Source organism: Phaenicophaeus curvirostris, chromosome 1 (assembly GCF_032191515.1).
Source record: "Phaenicophaeus curvirostris isolate KB17595 chromosome 1, BPBGC_Pcur_1.0, whole genome shotgun sequence".
Taxonomy (NCBI): domain Eukaryota; kingdom Metazoa; phylum Chordata; class Aves; order Cuculiformes; family Cuculidae; genus Phaenicophaeus; species Phaenicophaeus curvirostris.
This window is the reverse complement of record NC_091392.1, coordinates 41,734,818-41,757,475: the sequence shown is the minus strand read 5'-3', so window position 1 is coordinate 41,757,475 and position 22,658 is coordinate 41,734,818. Positions and strand designations below refer to the sequence as shown.

General features: G+C 48.6%; 3 protein-coding genes across 3 annotated transcripts; 1 reads left to right on the top strand and 2 right to left on the bottom strand.

Annotated features, from left to right (window-relative positions):
• The first annotated feature begins 910 nt into the window (after nt 1-910).
• Nucleotides 911-4,323, top strand: SMDT1 (single-pass membrane protein with aspartate rich tail 1). Its single transcript, XM_069854378.1, has 3 exons — nt 911-1,072; nt 1,854-1,994; nt 4,036-4,323. The coding sequence occupies exons 1-2, from the start codon at nt 929-931 to the stop codon at nt 1,989-1,991; spliced, it is 282 nt and encodes a 93-aa protein (XP_069710479.1). The 5' UTR covers nt 911-928; the 3' UTR covers nt 1,992-1,994; nt 4,036-4,323.
• Nucleotides 4,324-6,831: 2,508 nt separating this feature from the next.
• On the bottom strand, nt 6,832-11,629 carry NDUFA6 (NADH:ubiquinone oxidoreductase subunit A6). Its single transcript, XM_069855131.1, has 3 exons — nt 11,477-11,629; nt 8,326-8,441; nt 6,832-7,025 (listed from the first exon to the last, which is right to left on the bottom strand). The coding sequence occupies exons 1-3, from the start codon at nt 11,601-11,603 to the stop codon at nt 6,894-6,896; spliced, it is 375 nt and encodes a 124-aa protein (XP_069711232.1). The 5' UTR covers nt 11,604-11,629; the 3' UTR covers nt 6,832-6,893.
• Nucleotides 11,630-13,990: 2,361 nt separating this feature from the next.
• On the bottom strand, nt 13,991-21,926 carry LOC138719265 (cytochrome P450 2D17-like). Its single transcript, XM_069854366.1, has 9 exons — nt 21,514-21,926; nt 20,030-20,201; nt 19,440-19,592; nt 18,634-18,794; nt 18,330-18,503; nt 16,990-17,131; nt 16,217-16,404; nt 15,116-15,257; nt 13,991-14,986 (listed from the first exon to the last, which is right to left on the bottom strand). The coding sequence occupies exons 1-9, from the start codon at nt 21,724-21,726 to the stop codon at nt 14,808-14,810; spliced, it is 1,524 nt and encodes a 507-aa protein (XP_069710467.1). The 5' UTR covers nt 21,727-21,926; the 3' UTR covers nt 13,991-14,807.
• Nucleotides 21,927-22,658: the final 732 nt, after the last annotated feature.

Sequence of the window (22,658 nt, the reverse complement as noted above, 5' to 3'; positions counted from 1 at the left end):
CTAGAAAGCTGCCTGGAGGAGAGGGACCTGGGGGTGTTGGTTGACAGCGACTGAACATGAGCCAGCAGTGTGCCCAGGGGGCCAAGAAGGCCAATGGCATCTTGCCTTGTATCAGAAACGGCGTGACCAGCAGGTCCAGGGAGGTTATTCTCCCTCTGTACTCGGCACTGGTGAGACCGCTCCTCGAATCCTGTGTTCAGTTCTGGGCCCCTCACCATAAAAAGGATGTTGAGGCTCTGGAGTGTGTCCAGAGAAGAGCAACGAAACTGGTGAGGGGGCTGGAGAACAAGTCTTACAAGGAACAGCTGAGGGAACTGGGGTTGTTTAGCCTGGAGGAGGTCAAGGGGAGACCTCATTGCTCTCTACAACTACCTAAGAGGAGGTTGTGGAGAGGAGGGAGCTGGCCTCTTCTCCCAAGTGACAGGGGACAGGACAAGAGGGAATGGCCTCAAGCTCCACCAGCGGAGGTTCAGGCTGGACATTACGAAAGAATTTTTCACCGAAAGGGTCTTTGGACACTGGCAGAGGCTGCCCAGGCAGGTGGTTGATTCACCTTCCCTGGAGGCGTTTATGGGACGGGTGGATGAGGCGCTGAGGGGCATGGTTTAGTGATTAGTGACAGGAATGGTTGGACTCGATGATCTTGTGGGTCTTTTCCAATCTAGTGATTCTGTGACTCTATGATCTCCTAGCCCTCTCCGTGCTGAGCATTCCGTATTCCCCTCAAAGAGCACCCCCCATCCCTTTCCCGGGACGCGGCGACCTCCCCCAGACTCCTCACAACCCTCCCTCCCTCTCGCCCGCCCCAACTCTCGCGAGAGCCACGTGACGCAGGGCCGGCCCCGCCCCCCAAGTCTCGCGAGAGCCGCGTGACGCGCGAGTTCGGGGCCGGAAGGAAGAGCGGGGAAGGCGGAAGAAGGGAGGGAAGATGGCGGCCGGCGGGCGGCTCCTGGCGGCGGCCGCGCTTCACGCGGGGCGGGCCGGGTCTCTCCGCAGCCCCGCCGGGCCGCTCGTGCCCCGCCGCGCCGCCACCGTCACCCGCAGCGGCGCCATTCTGCCCAAGCCGGTTAAGGTGAGCGGGGATGGTCGGTGCGTGTGTGAAGCGTGGCAGCCAATCGCGGGAGCGGGTGGGGGACACACAGGTGCCCCCCGGGGCTTGGCGGGTCCCCAGGGAAGCGATGCCCCTCCTTGCTGGCAATGAACGGCCTGCACGCCGCCGTTCGTCGCCGGCAGCCCCTCTCCCGCCTAGGGCCGGTGCGGTTCACAGAATAACAGAATCACAGAATCACAGAATAACCAGGTTGGAAGAGACCCACCGGATCACCGAGTCCAACCGTTCCTACCAAACACTAAACCATATCCCTCAGCACCTCGTCCACCCGTGCCTTAAACACCTCCAGGGAAGGTGACTCAACCACCTCCCTGGGCAGCCTGTTCCAGTGCCCAATGACCCTTTCTGTAAAGAATTTTTTCCTAACGTCTAGCCTAAACCTCCCCTGGCGGAGCTTGAGGCCATTCCCTCTTGTCCTGTCCCCTGTCACTTGGGAGAAGAGGCCAGCACCCTCCTCTCTACAACGTCCTTTCAGGTAGTTGTAGAGAGCAATGAGGTCACCCCTCAGCCTCCTCTTCTCCAGGCTAAACAACCCCAGCTCTCTCAGCCGCTCCTCATAAGGCCTGTTCTCCAGCCCTTTCACCAGCTTTGTTGCTCTTCTCTGGACTCTCTCCAGAGCCTCAACATCCTTCTTGTGGTGAGGGTTCCTGCCCTCTCGGTGCTGGGATGCGGAGCGGGCCGCGCGGAGGTTCCCCCGCGACTTGCTGGTCAACGCGAGTCTTTTCCCATCGATTCCTTGCAGACGCCGTTCGGTCTCCTGCGGGTGTTCAGCGTGGTGATCCCTTTCCTCTATGTTGGGACACAGATCAGTAAGAACTTTGCAGCCCTGCTTGAAGAACATGATATCTTTGTCCCGGAGGATGACGATGACGATGATTAAAGGGTACGTCGTTAACATCACCAGCGACCTGATCATTTATGCTTCCTGCTTGGCTTGCGGCAGGGAGGAGAGTTGTGGAAATCCAGGCAGCAGCAGCTTTGAAAGATGAACTTCGTAGAATTGTAGAAACATTTGGTTGGAGAAGACCTTTGAGTTCATCATGTCCAAGTGTTACAACCTTTTAATTCTCTCCTCTTACCTGCTTGCTGCATGCTGGAGAATTCCTTTAGCAAATGGAATACAGTCCCCGAAGTGATTACAAAACACTATTTATAGAAGAAGGGAGTTGTAAAGAAATATGCCCAAAGTCAAGTCTTTACACAACCGTACCTGTCCACTACTAAACCACATCCCTGAGCAGCTCATGTACTGTCCTTTAAATATCTCCAGGGATGGGGACTCCATTACCTCCCTGAGCAGCCCTTGACAGTGCCTGAGAACCCTTTTAGTGAAGAAATTTTCCGATATCCAATCGGAACCCCCAACCCCAGCACAACTTGAGGCCATTTCCTCTCATCCTGTCACTTGTTACTTGGGAGAAGAGACCGATGTCCACCCTGCTACAACCTCCTTTCAGGGAGTTGTTGATGGTGATAAGGTCTCCCCTCAGCCTTCTCTTCTCCAGGATAAACAACCCCAGTTCCTTCAGCTCCTCCTCATAAGACTTGTGCTCCAGCCCCTTCACCAACTTCGTTGCTCTTCTCTGGACACGCTCCAGAGCCTCAGTGTCCTTCTTGTAGGGAGAGGCTGTTTAATTTGCAGGTAATCACATGGACACGTGCAGCTACGTTGCCTCTGGTGATGAACTTTTCAGTTCCTTTATACTGGAGCAGGTCAGATCAGTATCTGAATGTGCAGTCTCCACAACATACATCCTTCAGAGATTGTAGTAAAATGGTGTGGTTTAGATCTTGTCATTTGAATCATAAATAAACTGTATTCAATGTGGGTCTGTGCTGCAGACACAAAAAAAGGACTTCAGCCATTACTACATGCTAACCTGTTTAGAAGTCTGTGAACACACAGAGTGAGTATTTTAGAAGGGAATCAAGTTCTGATATAGAGATGAACAATCTGAAAGAACTCTACAACCCATCAGAATAAACTGTCCAGCGAGTGTTCCAGCACTCATCCCTGGAGTAGTGGGACCATTCAGACTTATAAATAAAGGTGAATTATTTATAATAGAATAGTTTGTGTTAGAAGGGACCTTAAAGATCATACAGTTCCAACCCCCCCCCTGCCATGGGCAGGGACACCTCCCACCAGACCAGGCTGCCCAAGGCCCTGTCCAACCTGGCCTTGGACACCTCCAGTGCCGGTGCTTCACCACCCTCAGTGAAGAAATTCCTCCTTATGTCTAGTCTAAATCTGCCCCTCTCCAGTTTATACCCATTGCCCCTAGTCCTGTCACTACAGACCTTTGTGAACAGTCCCTCCCCAGCTTTCTTGTAGCCCTTTCAGGTACTAGAAGGTCGCTATATGATCTCCTCTGAGCCTTCTCTTCTTCAAGCTGAACAAGCCCAACTCTCTCAGCCTGTCTTCGTATGGAAGGTGCTCCAGCCCTCCTATTATCCTTGTAGCCCTCCTCTGGACCCATTCCAACAGTTCCATATCCTTCTTATGTTGGGGATTCCAGAGCTGGACACAGTGCTCAGGTGGGGTCTCACGAGAGGATATCTGCCCTTCCCTTCTCTTCAGTACTCTACATTACCCTGCCCTCCATTTTATGTTACACCGGTTTTGGCCTGCGCTTGTGTAAAGACTTGAGTTCAGTGTATTTATTTATAGAACAGGGAAGTTGTTGTAAATAGTGTTGTTGTATAATCAGTTTGGTGGCTGTATTCCATTTGATAAATGTATTTTCCAGCATGTGCTGCACAGCTAAACCCAGAAAATGAACGAGATTGTAATGACTGCAGTTACCTGTTTGTTAGAAACTTCTTTTATGTGAACCCCCATCTTATGTGGTTCGGGGGGAGGGTATGGACTGCAGTGCAGGACAGTCTCTCTCAAGAGTAACAGTCTATTATTCTGTTTGCAGCACTGTAATGGAAGAACTGAAGGGAGAAAACCATTGACGAAGCAATGGTTCCAGTATCTGTCACCTGTGTTTTGTCCTTCCTGAATGGGACAGGGTAGGGGATCTGTATCCCCCTTGCCAGTGGTGTCCTGCGCATGTCTTATGACAGAAATCTGTCGATCAGGGTTGAAGGAAGTGTTTGATCAGCCCTGCATCCTTGCACACACATGCTCACCTCATCAAAGACTGCTTGGGATCCCTTTTATGAGCAATATGGGGAACACTTAATTAAAGATTGAGAGATTGAGAGGTATGACTTTGGTTTTGTGTTTTTAAAGATTATGGGCCTGTGACCCAGCATTTTTCTATTAACCTTTCTACCTCGGTATGTCGGTGCCAGAAGGAGGCTCTCTTCATATTTATGTCCTCTTACGAGTCCTCTGTAATTCAATACTCATCTACAGCACATGACAGGAATCCTAGATGAAGGAGCAGCCTCACAACACAGCCCTGTCAAACAGAGTCCATATTGACATTGGCACTGCACTTCAAATAATGGTGATTTACAACCTGGCACTCTGCAGGTGTGTCTGATGGAAACTGTATTATTAATTTCACCTCACTGAGGATTAAAAACAGTACTGCATTGCAGTTGAAGTTTTGAGTCGGTTAAGATCACAAGTGGCAACCTAACTCAGCTAGTGTGTTTTATACCATTTAATCTATGAGCAGTGAAGCTACCTGAAGGCTCTGGCTCCAAGTATCTAGGAATTCTCTGCTCTTGTGAGACCCCACCTGGAGTATTGTGTCCAGTTCTGGAATCTCCAAAATAAGAAGGACATGGAACTGTAGGAACGGGTCCAAAGGAGGGTCGTGAAGATGGTCAGAGCACCTCTGCTACGAGGATAGGCTGAGAGAGTTGGGGTGGTTAGCCTGGAGAAGGCTTCAGGGAGACGTCATAGCAGCCTTCCAGTACCTGAAGGGGCTACAGGAAAGCTGGGGAGGGACTTTTTACAAGGGCATGGAGTGACAGGATGAGGAGGAATGGCTTTAAATTGGAAGGGGGAAGATTTAGATCAGACATTAGGAAAAACTTTTCACACTGAGGGTGGTGAGGCACTGGCACAGGTTGCCCAGGGAAGCTGTGGCTGCCCCATCCCTGGAGGTGTCCAAGGCCAGGTTGGATGGGCTTTGGGCAGCCTGGTCTGGTGGGAGGTGTCCCTGCCCATGGCAGGGGGCTTGGAACTGGATGATCTTTAAGGCCCTATCCAGCCCTAAACCACTCCATGATTCTACAGTTCTATGAATTCCTAGGTAGTTCAGTACTTACTTCTGTAGTACGTTGATTTTCTTAACTGTGTACAAACTTCAACTTTTCTTTTCATAGAAGTGTTTGCTATTGCAATTAAATCCTTGAATGATGGATTTAACAGGTCTCTGCTGCTAGGGCAGGCATACTTCATTCACGTCAGACCAGCAGTTTTCTCAAATAACTTGAAAGGTTAAAGTCAAATGATTTTTTAATTTTTTTTAAGCCAGCATTGCCCAGTGTCTTTTTCACTGTTTCTGGACCCTGGCTTCTTACCTCACTGTCCACTTTCCTTCTCCCTTCAGTATTCATGTAGCTGTTAAAAAGTTTCTTTTAACGTTGCACACATTAGCAGGGCGCATAGTTCAAATGGCCACATTTGCTCCCTTATTATTGGGCGCCGCTTTTGATGTTCACTCTGTGACTCTCCACCGTAGCTACCCAGAGAAAAGGGAGCCTGCAATCTGAGCCACCCCAGCAGCTGTAGCTGAAGGAGACGACAGGTTCTTGAGCCAATCAGTATCCAAGTTTTCCCCTCCTTCCTCAAAGCCATTTGAGAGGTGGTTGCTCCAGTTCATCTGCTCTCGGGAGCCAGATACCACTGTTCCTGTTTTCTCTACTGCCAAATTCCTTATCGCTGCTTTATCCCACCATCTCCCCTGGCCCTTTCTGACTATCGGTCCTGTCTTTAAAAACACCTCACCCAAAGGCCCCTAAAGTAAGCATCTGTACACATCCCCAAGGAATTTTTACACTCCTCACATGGAGAAGGAAGCCCCAGTATCTAGGCAAGGGTAAAAAGAAGTTTGGGCATACTGCAAAGATTCCATGGGGCACATGGGGCAGCTCCAGCGCCCAGTTACCTGCTGGAACCTGTTCTGACTGGCGAAAGAACAAATTCTCCTTGCCCTTCTCAGAAAGGAGGTAGTAATTCCTGATTCAATTATGGAGGTGATGGTTGGACATTATCCTCTGCTAGGCATTAGAACCTCTCACAGAGCCTCCCTATTCTAGGCAACAGTACAAGCCCCTGTTTTTCCAGGTAATTTCATTTTTCAGCAGGGAAATGGACTCTATTGATCTTTTTATTGCACAGAGGGCTCTATTTGCCTCGGGGATCTTAGGCCAATTTCTGTGAGGAAGTAAACATACTAGTGTCCCAGGGAAAAGCACAAGGTCAACAAAGTCATGGCATGAAACTGTAAAACACTGCACGAATACAGTTGGGCCTCAAGCAAAAGAATATTTCTGTGAGCACAGTGGCTTTTCTGAAAGCCCATTCTTTTCCACAGAGCCAACAGCTCTGCCTGAGGCTGCATGCTAAGCAGAAATCCCACAGTCAGGTTATTCAGGGCAAGTGATGGGACAAACTCCATCCATGGCAAATACTCACTGGTAGAACTAGGAATTACAGCTCGTCATACAGCAGATAATGACTTGCACACAGTCTGGATTCAGAGTTAGTCATTAAGCTCCTGATTTGCTATACAATCTTTCTGTACAGACTGTTTTTCCTACTATATAGAACTTTTATTTGTAATACAAGGCAGGAAGACAGAAAGTGAATCTTTCAGGGATCATGGCCTGCATAGAACTTGGACAGAAAGTCTGTAGGTCGTGGGGTTTCAGTCTCGTGGAAATACCTCATGACATGAGTCCTCTGCTTCCATACGTTAATGGTTTCCTGAAGTTCCATTTTTCCCTGTGCACAGACAAAAGAATTTTAGACTAGTTTTAGGTTAGAGCCTGAGTCAAACTATACAGCACTATGAAAGTTACTACTTGAATACATTTATAAACACCCTGAAAACAGCGACATCAACAATTCTGCACTCCTAAAGACTGTTTGTATCACCTATATTGTGACAAATCTATATACTGTTTCTGTCTTATGACTTTATTGCTTCTTGTCCTGTATTAACAAGTCACTTGTCCCTACGGCTTCCTAGCCCTATGGAACAGGCAAGGGATCCTGCCACCTCCTTAGAACCCGGCTTGTTTCTCTCATGATCGGCACCCCCATAAAACTCTACGTAACATTCCATGTCATGCCACTCTATTTAAGTTTGTGAATGGCAGCAAGTTAGCTGTAGAAATAAGGAAAACTGTTGCTAAGTATTTTGCACCGGTATCGCTACCACAGAGGTATTAAACATAACTTCTTCATGATTCCAGTCTGTGAATTATTGTAGTGGTTTCAGAGGATGGCAGCACGGGGCAAAACAAGGCTGCCTGCAACTGTCACCTACTGTATCGACTCAGATTCTGTTTCCAGGTTTTTTTCCATCATGTAAAGACAGACTAACTGTTTTGCAATTCAAGAAATACAACAGGTGAGCAGAGCAGTCCTTAGTTGGAAGCTTCCTAAGGCATTACAACTGCAGAGGCCAGTTACTGTTGCTCAGACTCGTTTTGAAGCCTGGCCCTACTCTTGGTATGTTGCTTTGAAACAGACAGGTCTCACAGGCCTGAGACATAACCAGATGTGTTACAGACTCGGCACCTTTTGCCACCCAAACCCAGCCTCCCACCAAGCACTGCCACTCTAACGTATGTTTCAGAGTCAGTGGAGAAACCCACATTATTCAGGAAGTGAAAGGAGTAGCAAGGTCACTTGTAATGGTAAACTACCAGTAGCATCTTTTCCCCCCTTCTCCGATTGCCACTGCTTTCTAGAAACAAATATAGTGGTATTTAAACCACCGTTTTTCTTGCCATACCCTTCCTCTTCTAAACATCTGCAAACTGGAAGAGCTAATACAGAGTGACAGAAAGTTGTATTTGAGCAACTGTGACTTAGGTGCATTAAGAACCCATTCCTCTGCGTGCTGAAGCAGCTCGACCCCTTGTCAACACAGATTGGTTTATCTGGATTGCAAGAGAGAGCTCTTCCATAGCGCAAGCTGAGATAAAAGTGTCCCTCTCCTCCATCACACTCCCCACCAATTATCCACTCTCACATTCTCTGCAGCTTCAACAAAACAGGAATGACTCATTTGTACCTTAATAACCAGCAAGTCTATCACCCGTGGATCTGTAACGTGGGCATTCTTCATGAACATCTCCCGCACCTTGTTACGCCCCTGTTTCACCGTGATGTCCAGCTGGTACAGGTGTACTAGGAAAAACACAACACGCACAGAGGTCAGCTACATTGCTTTTAATTTTTTCCACTGACAACGTGCAGCTCAACATCACAAAACACTACACAGTTGTTTGTTCCCACTCAGCGCTTGTCAGGCCACACCAGGAGGGCCTTGGTCAGCTTGAGTTCCCACTATAGAGAAAAGATGTGGATGGGTCGGAGAGGGGCCAGAGAAAGGCCACCAAGATGATTCGAGGACTGGGAAACCTGACATACGAAGTAAGGCTGAGAGAACTGGGTTTGTCCAGCCTCGAGAGGAGAAGGCTGAGAGGAGACCTCATTACCATATGCCAATACATAATGGGTGTCTAACAAGAAGATGGAGATTCCCTTTTTACAAGGAATCACATGGAAAAGACAAGGGGCAATGAGTATAAGTTGCTCCTGAGGAGATTCCAGTAGACAATGTTTCACATGAAACCAGTTAAACATTGGGACAATCACCCCAGGAAAGCGGTGGATCCCTCTACACTGGATGCTCAGCTGGGCAGGGTGCTGGCCGATCTCATTAAACTTAAGAACACCTAAAAGGTTGGACCCCTGAGGTCTCTCCCAACCTGGCATCCTATGATTGTTCTTGTAACGTCTGCCAACTTCACTAATAATTAAAAGCAAATCACAGAATTAGAATCCCACAAAGGAATGGAGTTTGCTGTTTGGAACTGCACAACTGCAGGTTTCAGTGCCAACGTTCTCTTTCTGCCTGCAATATTCCTGACATTTGCAACTTATTAAGATGTGCTGATGTTTAGATTAGTAGTAACTAGCTTTTAGCCACATAGCATAGACAAGCTTCTGCACATCATCACTACTAAAAATAACATCTCTGAAACTGAGTGTGGGTGCACACATTCACATCTGGTTTTCTAATAGTGATTTTGGAAGCTATGAAAGCTGTGCAAGTGAATTATGCAAATACTTATTAATACCTTGTTATGATTTTTACTTCAGCAGCAATCGCACGTTTATGCTTTTCATCTACAAAACAATCTGAAATATTGAAAGTGATATGGAGAGTCTCCTTTCTCTCCCCTCCTCTTTGTGTTTGTCTCACAGACCTGCCGCAGACGCTCATTTGATGAATTTCTCCTTGTAGCCAGCACCTCATCTTAGAATATCTTGCAAGTTCTTTTCAGTCTACTTTGCTGGTTGGTTTGATGACACTGAATTGGACACACTTGGGTTTACAGTTACCAGCACACGCATAAGCATTCTTAAAAAGAAGCCATCCATGAACTAAACAACGAAGCAGGTGAAGGGGCTGGAGAACAGGCCTTACGAGGAACGGCTGAGAGAGCTGGGGTTGTTTAGCCTGGAGAAGAGGAGGCTGAGAGGAGACCTCATTGCTCTCTACAACTACCTGAAGGGAGGGTGTAGAGAGGAGAGTGATGGCCTCTTCTCCCAAGTGACAGGGGACAGGACAAGAGGGAATGGCCTCAAGCTCTGCCAAGGGAGATTTAGGCTGGACAGTAGGAAAAAATTTTTCACAGAAAGTGTCATTGGGCACTGGCAGAGGCTGCCCAGGGAGGTGATTGAGTCACCTTCCCTGGAGGTGTTTAAGGGACAGGTGGACGAGGTGCTGAGGGACATGGGTTAGTGATTGATAGGAATGGTTGGACTCGATGATCCGGTGGGTCTCTTTCAATCTGGTTATTCTATGATTCTATGATTCTATGACCGGAGGAGGAATGTGACCTGTTGAAGCATCGCTTCTGAAAGAGAACTGAAACGAGAGAGTGGAGATGAATTATCAAGGTGAACTTTCACAGGCCTTCGAGTTAATGAAGTATAAATAACTAGGAACCCATGGAAAAACACCAAGAACTTTTCAAAGAAAATACCTATTGTATAATTCTGAAAATGCCTATTGTATAATACCTACTGTATAATATGTGATGATTTTGGGTGAGCCTTTGCTGTTCACTGAGCTGAAGGCCCAACTCTGAGCTGTAAATAAAGCAAGCCTAGAGTTCCCTGCTGTCTGGTGAAAATCCTTTAATGCGTGTAGAGTCTTTTTTTATGCTATAGTCTGTATGCTATGGGGCTCAAAGGTAGTTACTACTAATCAAAATGTCAGCCTGGAGAAGACAAGGCTCCCGGGAGACCTTATAGTGATCTTCCATCCCTGGAGGTGTTCAAGGCCAGGCTGGATGGGGCCTTGGGCAGCCTGATCTGGTGGGAGATGTCCCTGCCCATGGTGGGGGGTGTGGAACTGGATGATCTTTTAGGTCCCTTCCAACTCAAACCATTCTATCGCTTTATGAGTCAATCCTAACATGCTGAAAAACAATGTCAGGAATATTGCAGGCAGAAATGAAAAGGTAGCACTGAAACCTGCAGCTGTAAAGTTCCAAACAGCGTAACTCCATCCCTTAGTGGGACTCTGTAATTCTGTGATTTGCTTTTAATTAACTGCATTCATGAAGCTGGCAGACGTTACAAGAAGAGTCACAGAATGCCAGCTTGGGTGGGACCTCAAGGATCACCTGGTCCAACCTTTTAGGTGCTCTCTAGTTTAAATGAGATGCCCCAGCACCCTGCCAGCTGAGCCTTAACAGCATCCAGGATAAAGGAATCCACCGCTTTCCTGGGGAGATCGTTCCAATGTTTACCTGTTCTCATGGTGAAAAGTTGTCTTCTGCATCCAATCGGAATCCCATCAGGTCAACTTATACCCATTGCCCCTTGTATTTTCCACGTGATTTCTTGTGTAAAGGGAGTATCCATCTTCTTGTTAGACACCCGTTATGTGTGAAGACGGTGAAGAGGTCTCCTCTCAGCCTTCTCCTCTCGAGGCTGGACAAACCCTGTTCCCTCAGCCTCACTTCGTGTATCAGGTCTCCCAGCCCTGGGATCACCTCGGTGGCCTTTCTCCGGCCCGTCCACATCTTTTCGGTGCCTCGGGGCCTCAGGCCGTGGGTCGGAGCGTCCGGAGCCCTGCGAGGACGACCTTGAGCGGCCCGGGCCCCGCTCCCCGTCCTCCCTTCGTCCCTCCCGCCGCCGCTCACCGGTGTTGGGCACCTCTCGGTACCAGGCCCGGTACAGCTCCCGCACCCGCCGCCTCGCCTCGCCCAGGTCCCGGCTGAAGATCGGCTTGACGCCGGCGGACAGCGCGCCCCGGCCGGCCACCGCCATCTTCCCGGGGCCGCTGGGGGCGGGGGTTGGGGGCCGGGGCCGAGCCGAGTCCCGCCCCTGCGTCTGATAGGGCCGATAAGCAACGATGCAGCTGATTGGCCGCGGGCGAGTGTCGCTGCACCTGATTGGTCCGGGTAAGCGCCGATGCCCCCGCGGCTGCCTTTGCCCTTTGGACCCGCGAGGGGCGGGGGGACTCGAACCTGATTGGCTGGAGCGGCGGGTGGTGGGGCCCATGGCCTGCACCTCATTGGCCAGGGCAAGCGCCGCTGAGCCTGGTCGTAGAATCATAGAATCGCTAGGTTGGAAAGGGCTCAGTGCATCATCGAGTCCAACCATTCCTATCAATCACTAAACCGTGTCCCTCAGCACCTCATCCACCCGTCCTTTAAACATCTCTAGGGAAGGGGACTCAACCACCTGTGCCAGGGCCCAAGGACCCTTTCCGTGAAAATTTTTTTCCTGATATCCAGTCTGAATCTCCCCTGGCAGAGCTTGAGGCCATTCCCTGTCATCCTCTCTCCTGTCACTTGGGAGAACAAGCCAGCTCCCTCCTCTCCACAACCTCCTTTCAGGCAGTTGTAGAGAGCAATGAGGTCTCCGCTCAGCCTCCTCTCCTCCAGGCTAAACAACCCCAGCTCTCTCAGCTGTTCCTGGTAAGACCTGTTCTCCAGCCCCCTCACCAGCTTTGTTGCTCTTCTCTGGACTCCCTCCAGAGCCTCAACATCCTTCCTGTGGTGAGGGGCCCAGAACTGAACACAGGATTTGAGGAGCAGTCTCACCAGTGCCGAGTACAGAGGGAGAATAACCTCCCTGGACCTGCTGGTCACGCTGTTTCTGATACAAGCCAAGATGCCATTGGCCTTCTTGGCCACCTGGGCACACTGCTGGCTCATGTTCAGTCGCTGTCAACCAACACCCCCAGGTCTTTCTCCTCCAGGCAGCTTTCCAGCCACCCTTCCCCTAGTCTGTAGCTGCACAGGGTTGTTGTGCCCCAAGTGCAGGATTGGTCGGTGACAAACGCTGATGCAGATGATTGGTCGGGGTGGCCGCAATGCGGGGTCACTGCAGGGAGGAGGAGCAGGTGGCCTGGCCTCTGTGGATAAAAAAGGATGTGGAGCTCCTGGGGAGCATCAAGAGGAGGGACACAAAGCTGGTGGAGGCTCCAGAGTGGAAGCCATATGGGAAGTGGTTAAAGGCACTTGGTCTGTTCGGCCTGGAGGAGATTGGGGGGAGATCTTGCTGTGGCCTACAGCTTCCTCACAAGGGGAGGAGGAGGAGGAGCAGGTGCTGAGCACTTCTCTCTGACGGGACCCGAGGGAATGGCAGGAAGATGCACCAGGGGAAGTTTAGGCTGGATATTGGGAAAAGGCTCTTCCCCCTGAGGATGGCGAAGCACTGGAACACCTCCCCAGGGAAGCAATTGTAGCACCAAGCCGGATAATATTCAAAAGGCATTTGGACGACACCCTCAGACACAGGGTGTGAATGTTGGTCTTGTCCTGTGCAGGGACAGGAGTTGGACTCAATGATCCTTGTGGGTCCCGCCACCTCGTCCCCCCAGGCCCTCCTGCTGCAGGGTCACCTCCAGCTGCTGGCACGGAGATGGTGGGAGACAGGAGGCTGCAGGACACTCGACAGCGGACTCGCACTCACAGTAGCCTCCTCCTTCTACCCGCGCTGTGACAACGCCTGCTCCTGGCTCCCAACACCAGCCCATTAGCTTTTACAACCAATTTTACCTTGGAGATGCTTTTCGCTTCCCAATTATGCGTGTCACATCTGTATTTTGCAATGCTCTGTTTGTTCCCTTTTGCCTCCAAGGCACTACACCAGCTGATGCTTGCACACAGACTGAATTCCTTTCGGTGTGTTCTTGCATGTTAGAAAGGCTGTACCTGGTGCAGGTGAACCCACATTTTGTATCCAAATAACCGATAGCAGGAGTTATTCCTGTTTAAAGTTTAGTTCACCGGCAGCTTCTTTTTAAGAACATGTATGCTGGTAACGATAAACCCAAGCATGTCCCATCCAGCATCATCAAACCAACCAGTAAAGTAAGACTGAAAAGAACTTGCAAGATGTTTTAAGATGAGATGCTGGCTCCAAGGGGAAATTTGTCAAGTGAGTGTCTGCGGCAGGTCCGTGAGACAAACACAAAGAGACGGGGAGAGAAAGAAGATTCTCCATATCACCTGCATTTTTGCAGTTCCAAACAGCGAATGCCATCCCTTTGTGAGTTCCAAACCTGCCCAAGAGTTGACTTGATGTAAAGCTGAAACAAAATGTTTTCTGGATTCCTCTTAAAAATATTCACCATAATTTCTGGATTTCACAAATGACCTGCTCTGTGACTGAAACAATGTACAGATTCTTGGTGTACTCCTTGATATTTACTCCTGCTTGAGGCACAGAGTAACATAAGGGTTGTCAGGCATTTCTCTGGATTAAAATTTACGTTCTTTGTGGCTATAATTCAAAGTAATGCAATGTGTGTGCAATAGGAGTATGCAATAAATAGGAAGGGAAGAAGGGGATGTGTGTTTAATTTTTCAGGAGCGCTGCCCTGAAATGTTCCCCTGTTGTTGGAGCTGCAGCTCTCTCCCTGCCCACCAAGAGCTCAAGCCAAGTCAGCTGATGTGCCATGGATTGTTTTTGCAGGAACCAAGCCAGAGCTGGACTGCCCCGAGCACCAGGCAGAGGCACACGCTGCTGTGGGACGGCGCTGCAGCGGAGGCAGAGTGACTGGGCATGCAGAAGGGCTAACAGGGAAGGGAGCGGGCCAGGAGTACTTACAGGTTTTTCCAAGTTTTTTTTTTTTGCTCCTAGAATAGACAAGACTCCAGGGCTGTCTTTTATCCAGGACAGTTTTGTATTTCTGTCAACTAATTCATGGCTAATAATTCATTCAGTAGCCGTGTGCTCAGTGGACTGCTCTGTGACTGATGAGAGCCCAAAGTACAGCAGAGCTGCCTAATTAGGTCTTGCAAACTTGAGCATCATTTGTAACCTGCTAGGTCTGTCTGATTCAAGGTCTAGGACTGGAATTAAGCTAAACTGTCTGTTGGGCCAAATCCTTACTGGAGACACCTGCACCGACTTGAGAGGTCTTGAGTTGAACCTGGCAGGATCCTGTCTAGACCTGCAACATGCCTGACAGAGTTTGCGTTGGCGGTGGCCTCTGGGAGAAAGGAGAGTGGTGTGCACTTATCTCGGGACAGCTCGCAGCTGGTATGGGTATGGGGAGTTTAAGAAGGAAAAGCAACTATCCTTCCGTGGCCGGGGCTGGTCCTCAGGGAGCAAAAAGGTGAATTTCTGCATGAGAGTGGTAAAGAAAATGAAGAGCTCCATCCTGGCCAGCTGTTCTCCCAGGCAGACACGGCGACCTGCAAGAGATGAGAAGAATGTGCCTGTGAAAAAAGGACACTAAAGCAAGTTGGAATCGCTGCGGGAGGAGCGGATCACCCCTCCTGCTGTGCCTCTGGCTTGCAGTTGGATCCTCTGCTCAGATTTACCTGCTGAGAAAGGCAGGAAGGCCTCTGGTTTCACAAACTGCCCGTTCGCATCCAGGAAGTGCTCAGGGTAAAACTCATTTGGCTTCTCCCAGAATGCCTCATCCTTCAGCACAGAAGACAAGTTTGTGATGACTCCTGTCCCCTGCACTCCTCAACAAGAAGAAACAAGTTATGTGAGAACAGCAGCATTGTCTTGGCACAACGGATCAGTGCTTGTCCCTCTTCCGTCCATATCTCCTGTCTCATAGCAAGCATTGTTTCGTGCTTCAGAATAAGGCATCAATTTCCTCTTCTGTATATTATTTAAAACAGAGGAAAAGCAGGGCTCTTTTCCAATGACATGTGGGGCCTGCCCCATGTTCTGAAGCATCTGAACTTCTGCAGTTTGTATCCTTACAAAGGCCATTGCATCCAAATGCCATTTCATGGTTACACAGTGGAAACAGCCTCTGCTTCTCAGATCCTCCTCTACTTGTTTTATAGCTGGAGAGAAAAAGCTGACTGACAGACTTCAAAGCCCAACTTTTGCAGAGGCCATGGGGAACTGCAAAGGTTTTCTGTTTCACATGTCAATGTTCTAAACTGAAAGAGCTATCACAAGGCTAAAAAAAAACCCCTTGCATTGCTTTGCATGCATTGCTTGCGTTTGCATTGCTACCAGTGCTGCCAGGGGAGCAGCCTGTCACAGTAGCCTTGGATTGAATGCCAGGGGCATTTGAATAGCTTCAGAGATTAGAGCTCTACCTAGGAGAGTCAGTCAGCTGGTGTTGTGTGCTCTCCTGTGCCTCCAGGGAGCCCGTTAGGCTCCGTTTCTTTCTCCTTTCGGCACAGGTAGGGCAGTGGATGACATAGCTCATTGAGAGGAAAGCAAACATTTGCACTGAGCTGCAGCTGCAGTTGGGTTCCTGTATAACCAGCACAAACCTGGAGCACAAACGTAATCATTCGCCTGGTCTTAGCATTTTAAAATATTCTACTGAAATGCTCGCCAGTGACTGTGGTCTGGGGCTCCAGCTGCAGAGTTGTGTGGGGTCACTCACACCCCAGGCCTGGTGTCTGCTCAGGGAGAGGAAGCTGCATTGCCCATCTGGCCATTGTCACCTTTGGAATGAAGAAGCCTTGCACCTCAGTGTCCCGGTATGTCATGTGAGGTAGTCCAATAGGAGCGACATCCCCGCAGCGTTGCACCTCGTGGATCACAGCATTCGTGTAGGGCATGCTCACTTGGTCCTCCATGGTGGGTGATCTCTCTCTGCCAATCACCTTGTCAATCTCTGCATGGACCTTACCTGGAAGCAGCACAACTAAGGAATTAGTGCACACCTAGGTAAGCAGGAGTTGCTACAAGCCATACAAAAGCTGGTGCATGGTAGACACTGGGTGAGAGCAGGACAAGCAGAGAAAGGAACAGCAACTAGAAGGAGATGCATTTGTTTTCAGTTGCTCACAGCCATCTGTTTAACTATTCTTTGTGCCCAGTGTCTTTAAGAAAAGTCTTGTCACTTCATATGCTACCTTACCCCTCCTCTAAGCAGCTGGAAAGGGTACCTGGGCATGTAGTATTAGAGAATTAAACCAGATTAGGATTTACTCCAAATATAGGAAGGTGGGTACTCTGGCCACTGGAATTCTCCAAGCAGCCTTCAAAATGAAGGAGAGAGCAAACTTGCCCTTCCCACTCCACTCATTTCCTCAGGGCTTCCCTCCTGACACCGAGCCCTGTCACAACAGCTACATCTGGGAGTTCTGCTAGACCAACAATCATCAAAGCTGTTCCTCTTTGCAGAATCCCCAAACCAAGGAGAGAAGATTCTCCTTGAAGAAAATGAGGGTTGAAGGGAACACAACACACCTCTGCCTGTCCTCTCACTTACTCTGTATTTCTGGGTGGAGAAGCATGTACAGAAGTGCCCATCGGAGAGTGGTGGAGGTGGTCTCAGAACCAGCTACAAACAAGTCTGCAGTCACCAGACGAAGGTTGTTGTAGTTGAAACCATTCTCTTCAGCCTCCTTACCCTGAGGAGAGAAAACAAGGGGGAGATTTGAGCTGGGGTACTTGCTAAGCAAGAAGACTGTTGTTGCAGAGAAGTACTGAGAAGCACTAGGTATGTTTTTGCTGACCAAGTTCACTGGAGAGCAGAGGACAACACAGGCAATGGTCTGTTCATGGCTGACGTACTTTGGTAACCCTGTTACCTCCCATATTTGAAGGTCATCAGCCACCTCTCATGACCTGCAAGATGAACACTACACCTGCCTTCAGGACAGAAGCGAATACCTTGTGCTCTCAACTCAATCAGACAGCAGCCCCTTCCACTTGCCAAAACATCCTCCCCTAGAGGAGGAGGACCACAGTTACTCAGGTTTGATGGGATCATAAGCTCCATGCAGTAGAGAGGAGACTGCATTGATGTGGCAAATGCAGAATTAACCGTATTTTGAGGGGGTTATCTATAGCTGTGCGCTACAGATTCTCACTGCTCCCGCCCTGCTGTTTTCTTACAAAAAACAAGCAAACAAAAAAAAATCAGGGTATCATTGCTGCCTATTAGGTCTGCAACACCAGTTTCAGCAAAACTGGTCTCTTATCCAAATGCTAATTGAGCTCAAATTTGTTAGCACATGAGATATGACAAGCTCTCTGCACGAGTTCATCTGCTTGTCTGTTCTAATCCTCTTTATACTTCCCTTTCCTAGGGACTAGCTTCTGTTAAGTTATTCTGTATATTTTGATGCTGTTGTAATAAGGATAGCAATTAATAAGGCATTTAAGACTCAACTGTTATTCCAATAAAAGATCTCTGGCATGGGAGCTATGAGGCTGACATGGTACCTTTGATTTTTATGCTGACTTCATGTCTGACTGAGTCAAAGAAAAGACTCCTTTTAATTTCAGTGAAGTTCAGATTTGGGCCTTCAACTGATCTGTCCGGAACTAGTTCTTAGACAGCAACTCAAGGACACACATCCCAGAGCAGATGCCGTCTTTCCAAGTCAGAACTTGGTTTAAAGGCAGGCTACGGACTTTGCAATGATACCAAAAAGGCAGAATGTTGCTGCAGTTTAGCATCTCAAGATACAATGTGGTATGAAAAAGTAGGAAATTAGTAAGAGGTTTTATACAGCTTTATGATGAAGGTCAGTTTCTGTGAAAAAGCTTAAACAGGCAGAGAAATAGCCCTTGAACACTGATGTTCTGCTGGCGTCACCCTACCTTCTCCATTTCCTTTAAAAACGCATCAGTGAAATCACGGATGTGAGCAGGGTCCCAGGTCTCCATGTGCTTTTTTATGAGCACATCTATGAAGTCCATTAACCCCTTTTGCCCTTGAAGGACTTTCTGTGGCAGTCCTGGGATGCGTGACAGAATGGGCACCACATTAAGGAGCTGGGATGTCAGAACCAGAGAGAGAGAGAGAGAAGATATTACATGATGCAAAACCAAAAATAATGAAAACACAATGCTCTCAAGCAACAGAAGGCAGCTTCTTACAGAACATATTACACTCTTGATTTACCTGAGGCAGGAATCCAGATTCTTCTTTCATGGAGTCTTGAAACAGTTTTAACAGCTTCTTGAATGTCTCATCCCCATAGCTAAAACGCTCTCCATAGACGGTGGTGCAGATCACGTTGCAGACTGCATTATTTACAGCACAATGTATATCAAAAGGGCGACCTAAAAATGGAAGTGGGGACCAAAGAAGCTGAGCAACACCAAGGTATTGAACCTCAGCTGTCAGCAACAAGAATACACAACGGCATCCTTGAAGCCTTCCAGAGAAAAAGCCCCCAAACCACTCAATGTACAAATGCATTACACTAGGACCTGAAGATCTCATCTCCTACTACTGTTTGGTTGGTATTTGTTTAAAGGAGAAAACTCTGAAGCAAAGCTGAGTTGCAGAGTTGTTCTGTGACTGGATGGACAGATACCACTTTGCTTTGTGTCTGGGATGACACATGATCTGCTGTGCAAACTCCGAGCTGCTCTTTTACTGGATGTGATCAGTACATTGCACTAAAATTCATAAAGCTAATAGTTACTCAGCTCTGGGAATAATTGTATTCCACCTCTTCAAGTCTCTTTATTTCCTATTTGTCTCCTGCTTCAAATGGATTGGTGTTACAGTAGGACCACCAGGCAAAGTAGAAGGGGCTTCAAGGTAGAGCAGGGTCACTATCACATATAGACTAGCAACACTGCATTTACTGAGGAAGAGAGCACTGCAAGCAGCTGAGAGTGGCTGTAGCATTACTTCTCTTTCTGCATCACTGTATTGTCTTTTTCTATGATTACCCCATCTTTCTAGATGTGACAAACCTTCTTCAGCATTCACTGCAGAGCACAGAAATCCCGCTTCCTCCGCCACTCGGTCCTCCAAGGATTTCTTTCCCATCCCAAAGCTCCTCAAGGTAGACAACGTGAATTTCCTTAGCTCCTTCCAGGCGCTCCCATATCTTGCAATGACAATCCCTGGAATTATGGATAAGGAAGAAATGACAGGAGCACTGACCCATGCATCAAGCAAAGATTGCTAGAGAAAAGCAAATGTGAGCTTGGAGGTGCAGGTCTACGGGATGGCAGTGACAGCCACATAGTGTATGAGCAAAAGCACTAATCACTGGGTGTTGGGAGCTTCCAGCTCCAACACTGGCAGGAAAATTATACCACTGGTAGTGTCCCAACACTGCTGAAAAGGTATGTGCTAGCACCTGGAGCTCTACTACAACCACTAAGGGGAGCCCCCTTTTCATCAAATCTGATTCGGTCACCACCAAAGGGTGACAGACATGTGAGCAGATTGACAAGACATTCTCAAGAAGGTGGCTCCATACTGAGAAAATCTTCCATCTACCCAGTCCTCCAGGTTGCTAGTGCCAGTGGGGATTATCTGTTTCCAAGGGACTTGCCTTCAGACTTGGCTCCATAGCCCAAATATTCATACATTGGAAAGTACGGCCGGTCAGCAAAGTCCTCTGATTTGTGGACCAGGGCTTCCTTCACTGTTTTATAGCCATTCAGCACTACCAGGTTGCTCCAGCAGTTCTGGAGGCTGAAGACATTTCCAAACTTCTCACGAAGCTGTCAAGATAAAAAAGTACATCCCTGGAAATGAGCTGAATGTAAGGACAAAAATATCACCGTAGCCTTCCTTAGGGCCTTTACTATTCAGTGATTTTTGAGGTGCTTTTATCAGGAGACCTTCACATTTGTCTTTGCTGTGTGCTCGGAGTGGTGCCAAACAGCAGCTGAAGCAGGGATCCATTCTCTGAGAGTGGAAAGACTTAGAATGCGCCTACCCTGGCCAAACCGTTGCTATGACCATTGTGTAAGTCGTTTGGATTTTGTCTGAGAACATAAGGTCAAGGACCTTTTTGGAGGTTTTTCAAATGCTGCATGCTCAACAACAAATTATTTCCCAAGACTTGTATTTATTTATTTTTTTTTATCTGAAAGATTAGGTGAGTTTTGAGTTTTGAGTCTGCCTCTGCTAGAAAGAAATATAGATGATAAGGTGATATATCATCTTTTTTTTTTGCTTTCCGTCTTCTTATTTTTGTTTGTTAAAAAGCTGTGTCTTTGTTTCTGTGCTGTAGCGATGCAAGGAATTGAAGTACTTAAGGCTGTATTTGCTGTGGGGTTGGAAAGGGAATTAGCACTTGACCGGCACCAGAAAGACATCATTAAAAGCTATTACTGGTCAAAATTGTGGTTAGTGTGACCGGGACGTGATGTGGTTTGAAAATGGCAATCGTTTGGGTGAAATGCAAGCAAATAATACAAATGCTATATTTACTGTCTCCATTTGGCAGATTCTGGACAGGCAGCTGAATGGTGTCGTCCTAGAGAAAAGGACTTCAGAGTCTGCAAACTGTGCCGTGCTTTTGCTTTAAGAAAAACTGTGCCCTGGCTTTGAATAGGACTGGGGATATTTTGAACAAGCTGTTCTCTTTTACTGCGACTGTCAAGTGCCTGTAGGGGCATGTGAGTAACCGGCAGAGAAGTCTGACATTCCCACAGCCACATCCCAGCCCACAGGTCCCTGTTTTTCTTCCCTTGTCTGTGCATCTCCCTGTTACCTTCTCCCAAACCTGTCCAAATTTCAAGTTGGTGGCCAAGCCTGTAGCAGAGCGAGCATCACCCGTCATTGGGGGCATAACGGGATGTCCCACAGGGATCAGGAGATGGGGGCTGGCGAGAGTTGGTGTGTGATTATTAATTTATCTTTATGGGCCAGGTCAGTGTCCTTAGGGCAGTGACCTCTTTTGTCCTGGACTTTGGAGAGGGCATCACCCTTGAGCTTTGTGCAAGGGCAGGTTGTGCCAGGGCATCCCCACCCCTCCTGGGCTCAGGGTCACTTGCAGGGCTCTTCATCGCGGGGGTCGGCACTCACCTGGTTAAAGGAGAGGAGGGGGTTTTGGAAGTCAACGTACAGCATGGTCCCAATGAACGGCAGCGACACTGGGCCGGGGGGGTAACGGCTCCACTGCCTCCTGCGCTTCATGGCGTCAAGAAGTAAAGTAAAGACCGTAAGGAAAACTCCCAGGACAGAGATGTTGCTCCAGCTGGGTGACAGCTGGGACCCCAGCCACAGAAGCAATGACATTTCTACTCCTTGGTCTTCCTTTGTTGATCCGACACTGTTTCTGCTTCCTTTCGCCTTCTCCTCTCCCTCTCCTTTCCCTTTGCTCTTTCACTCTTTTCTCCAGGCAGCTGCCCCCTCTTTTCCTTGCTTTCTCCTCTTTCCCACACTCTCTTCTGCCTCCCTAGTCCTCTCTCCCAGCAAGAACTGGCCTGGGAATGTGGGACTTGGCTCAAACTCGAAGCTCCTCCTCTGCTCAGCCCAGCCTTGGGGGAGTGGTGATGAGAGTCATGCCTACTCTTTCTCCTCCTCCAAAGCCAAAGCTCAGAGGCTGCATTATCCCTGGTGACAGCTTCTGGGGTGATGCCCTCTGTGAGGTCCAGATGTTTGGGTGCCCTCTCCCACAGCCGAGGTGGGATCACAGCTCACAACAAGCAATCCAGTCTTGCTGAGTTGCCGTGGGGCAATTTTGAGTTTGTTTGTATCTGTATCGCCTTCTTGTTTGCACAGACAAGTCAAAGGAGGAGCAGCTCCGAAACAAGAATGTCAGGGTTTCTGTTTGCAGGACTCAGTATTTGTTCCATCCCAGCCTGAGAAAGTGCAAGTCCTAGAATCATAGAATAATTTGAATTGGAAGGGACCTTTCAGACCATACAGTTCCACCCCCTGCCCTGGGCAGGGACATCTCCCACCAGACCAGGCTGCCCCAGGCCCCATCCAACCTGGCCCTGAACACCCCCAGGGATGGGGCAGCCACAGCTTCCCTGGGCAACCTGTGCCAGTGCCTCACCACCCTCATAGTGAAGAAATTCCTCCTTATGTCTAGTCTAAACCTGCCCCTCTCCAGTTTATACCCATCGCCCCTAGTTCTATCACTACAAGCCTTTGTAAAAAGTCCCTTTCCAGCTTTCTTGTAGCCCCTTTCTGGTACTGGAAGTTCGCTATAAGGTCTCCTT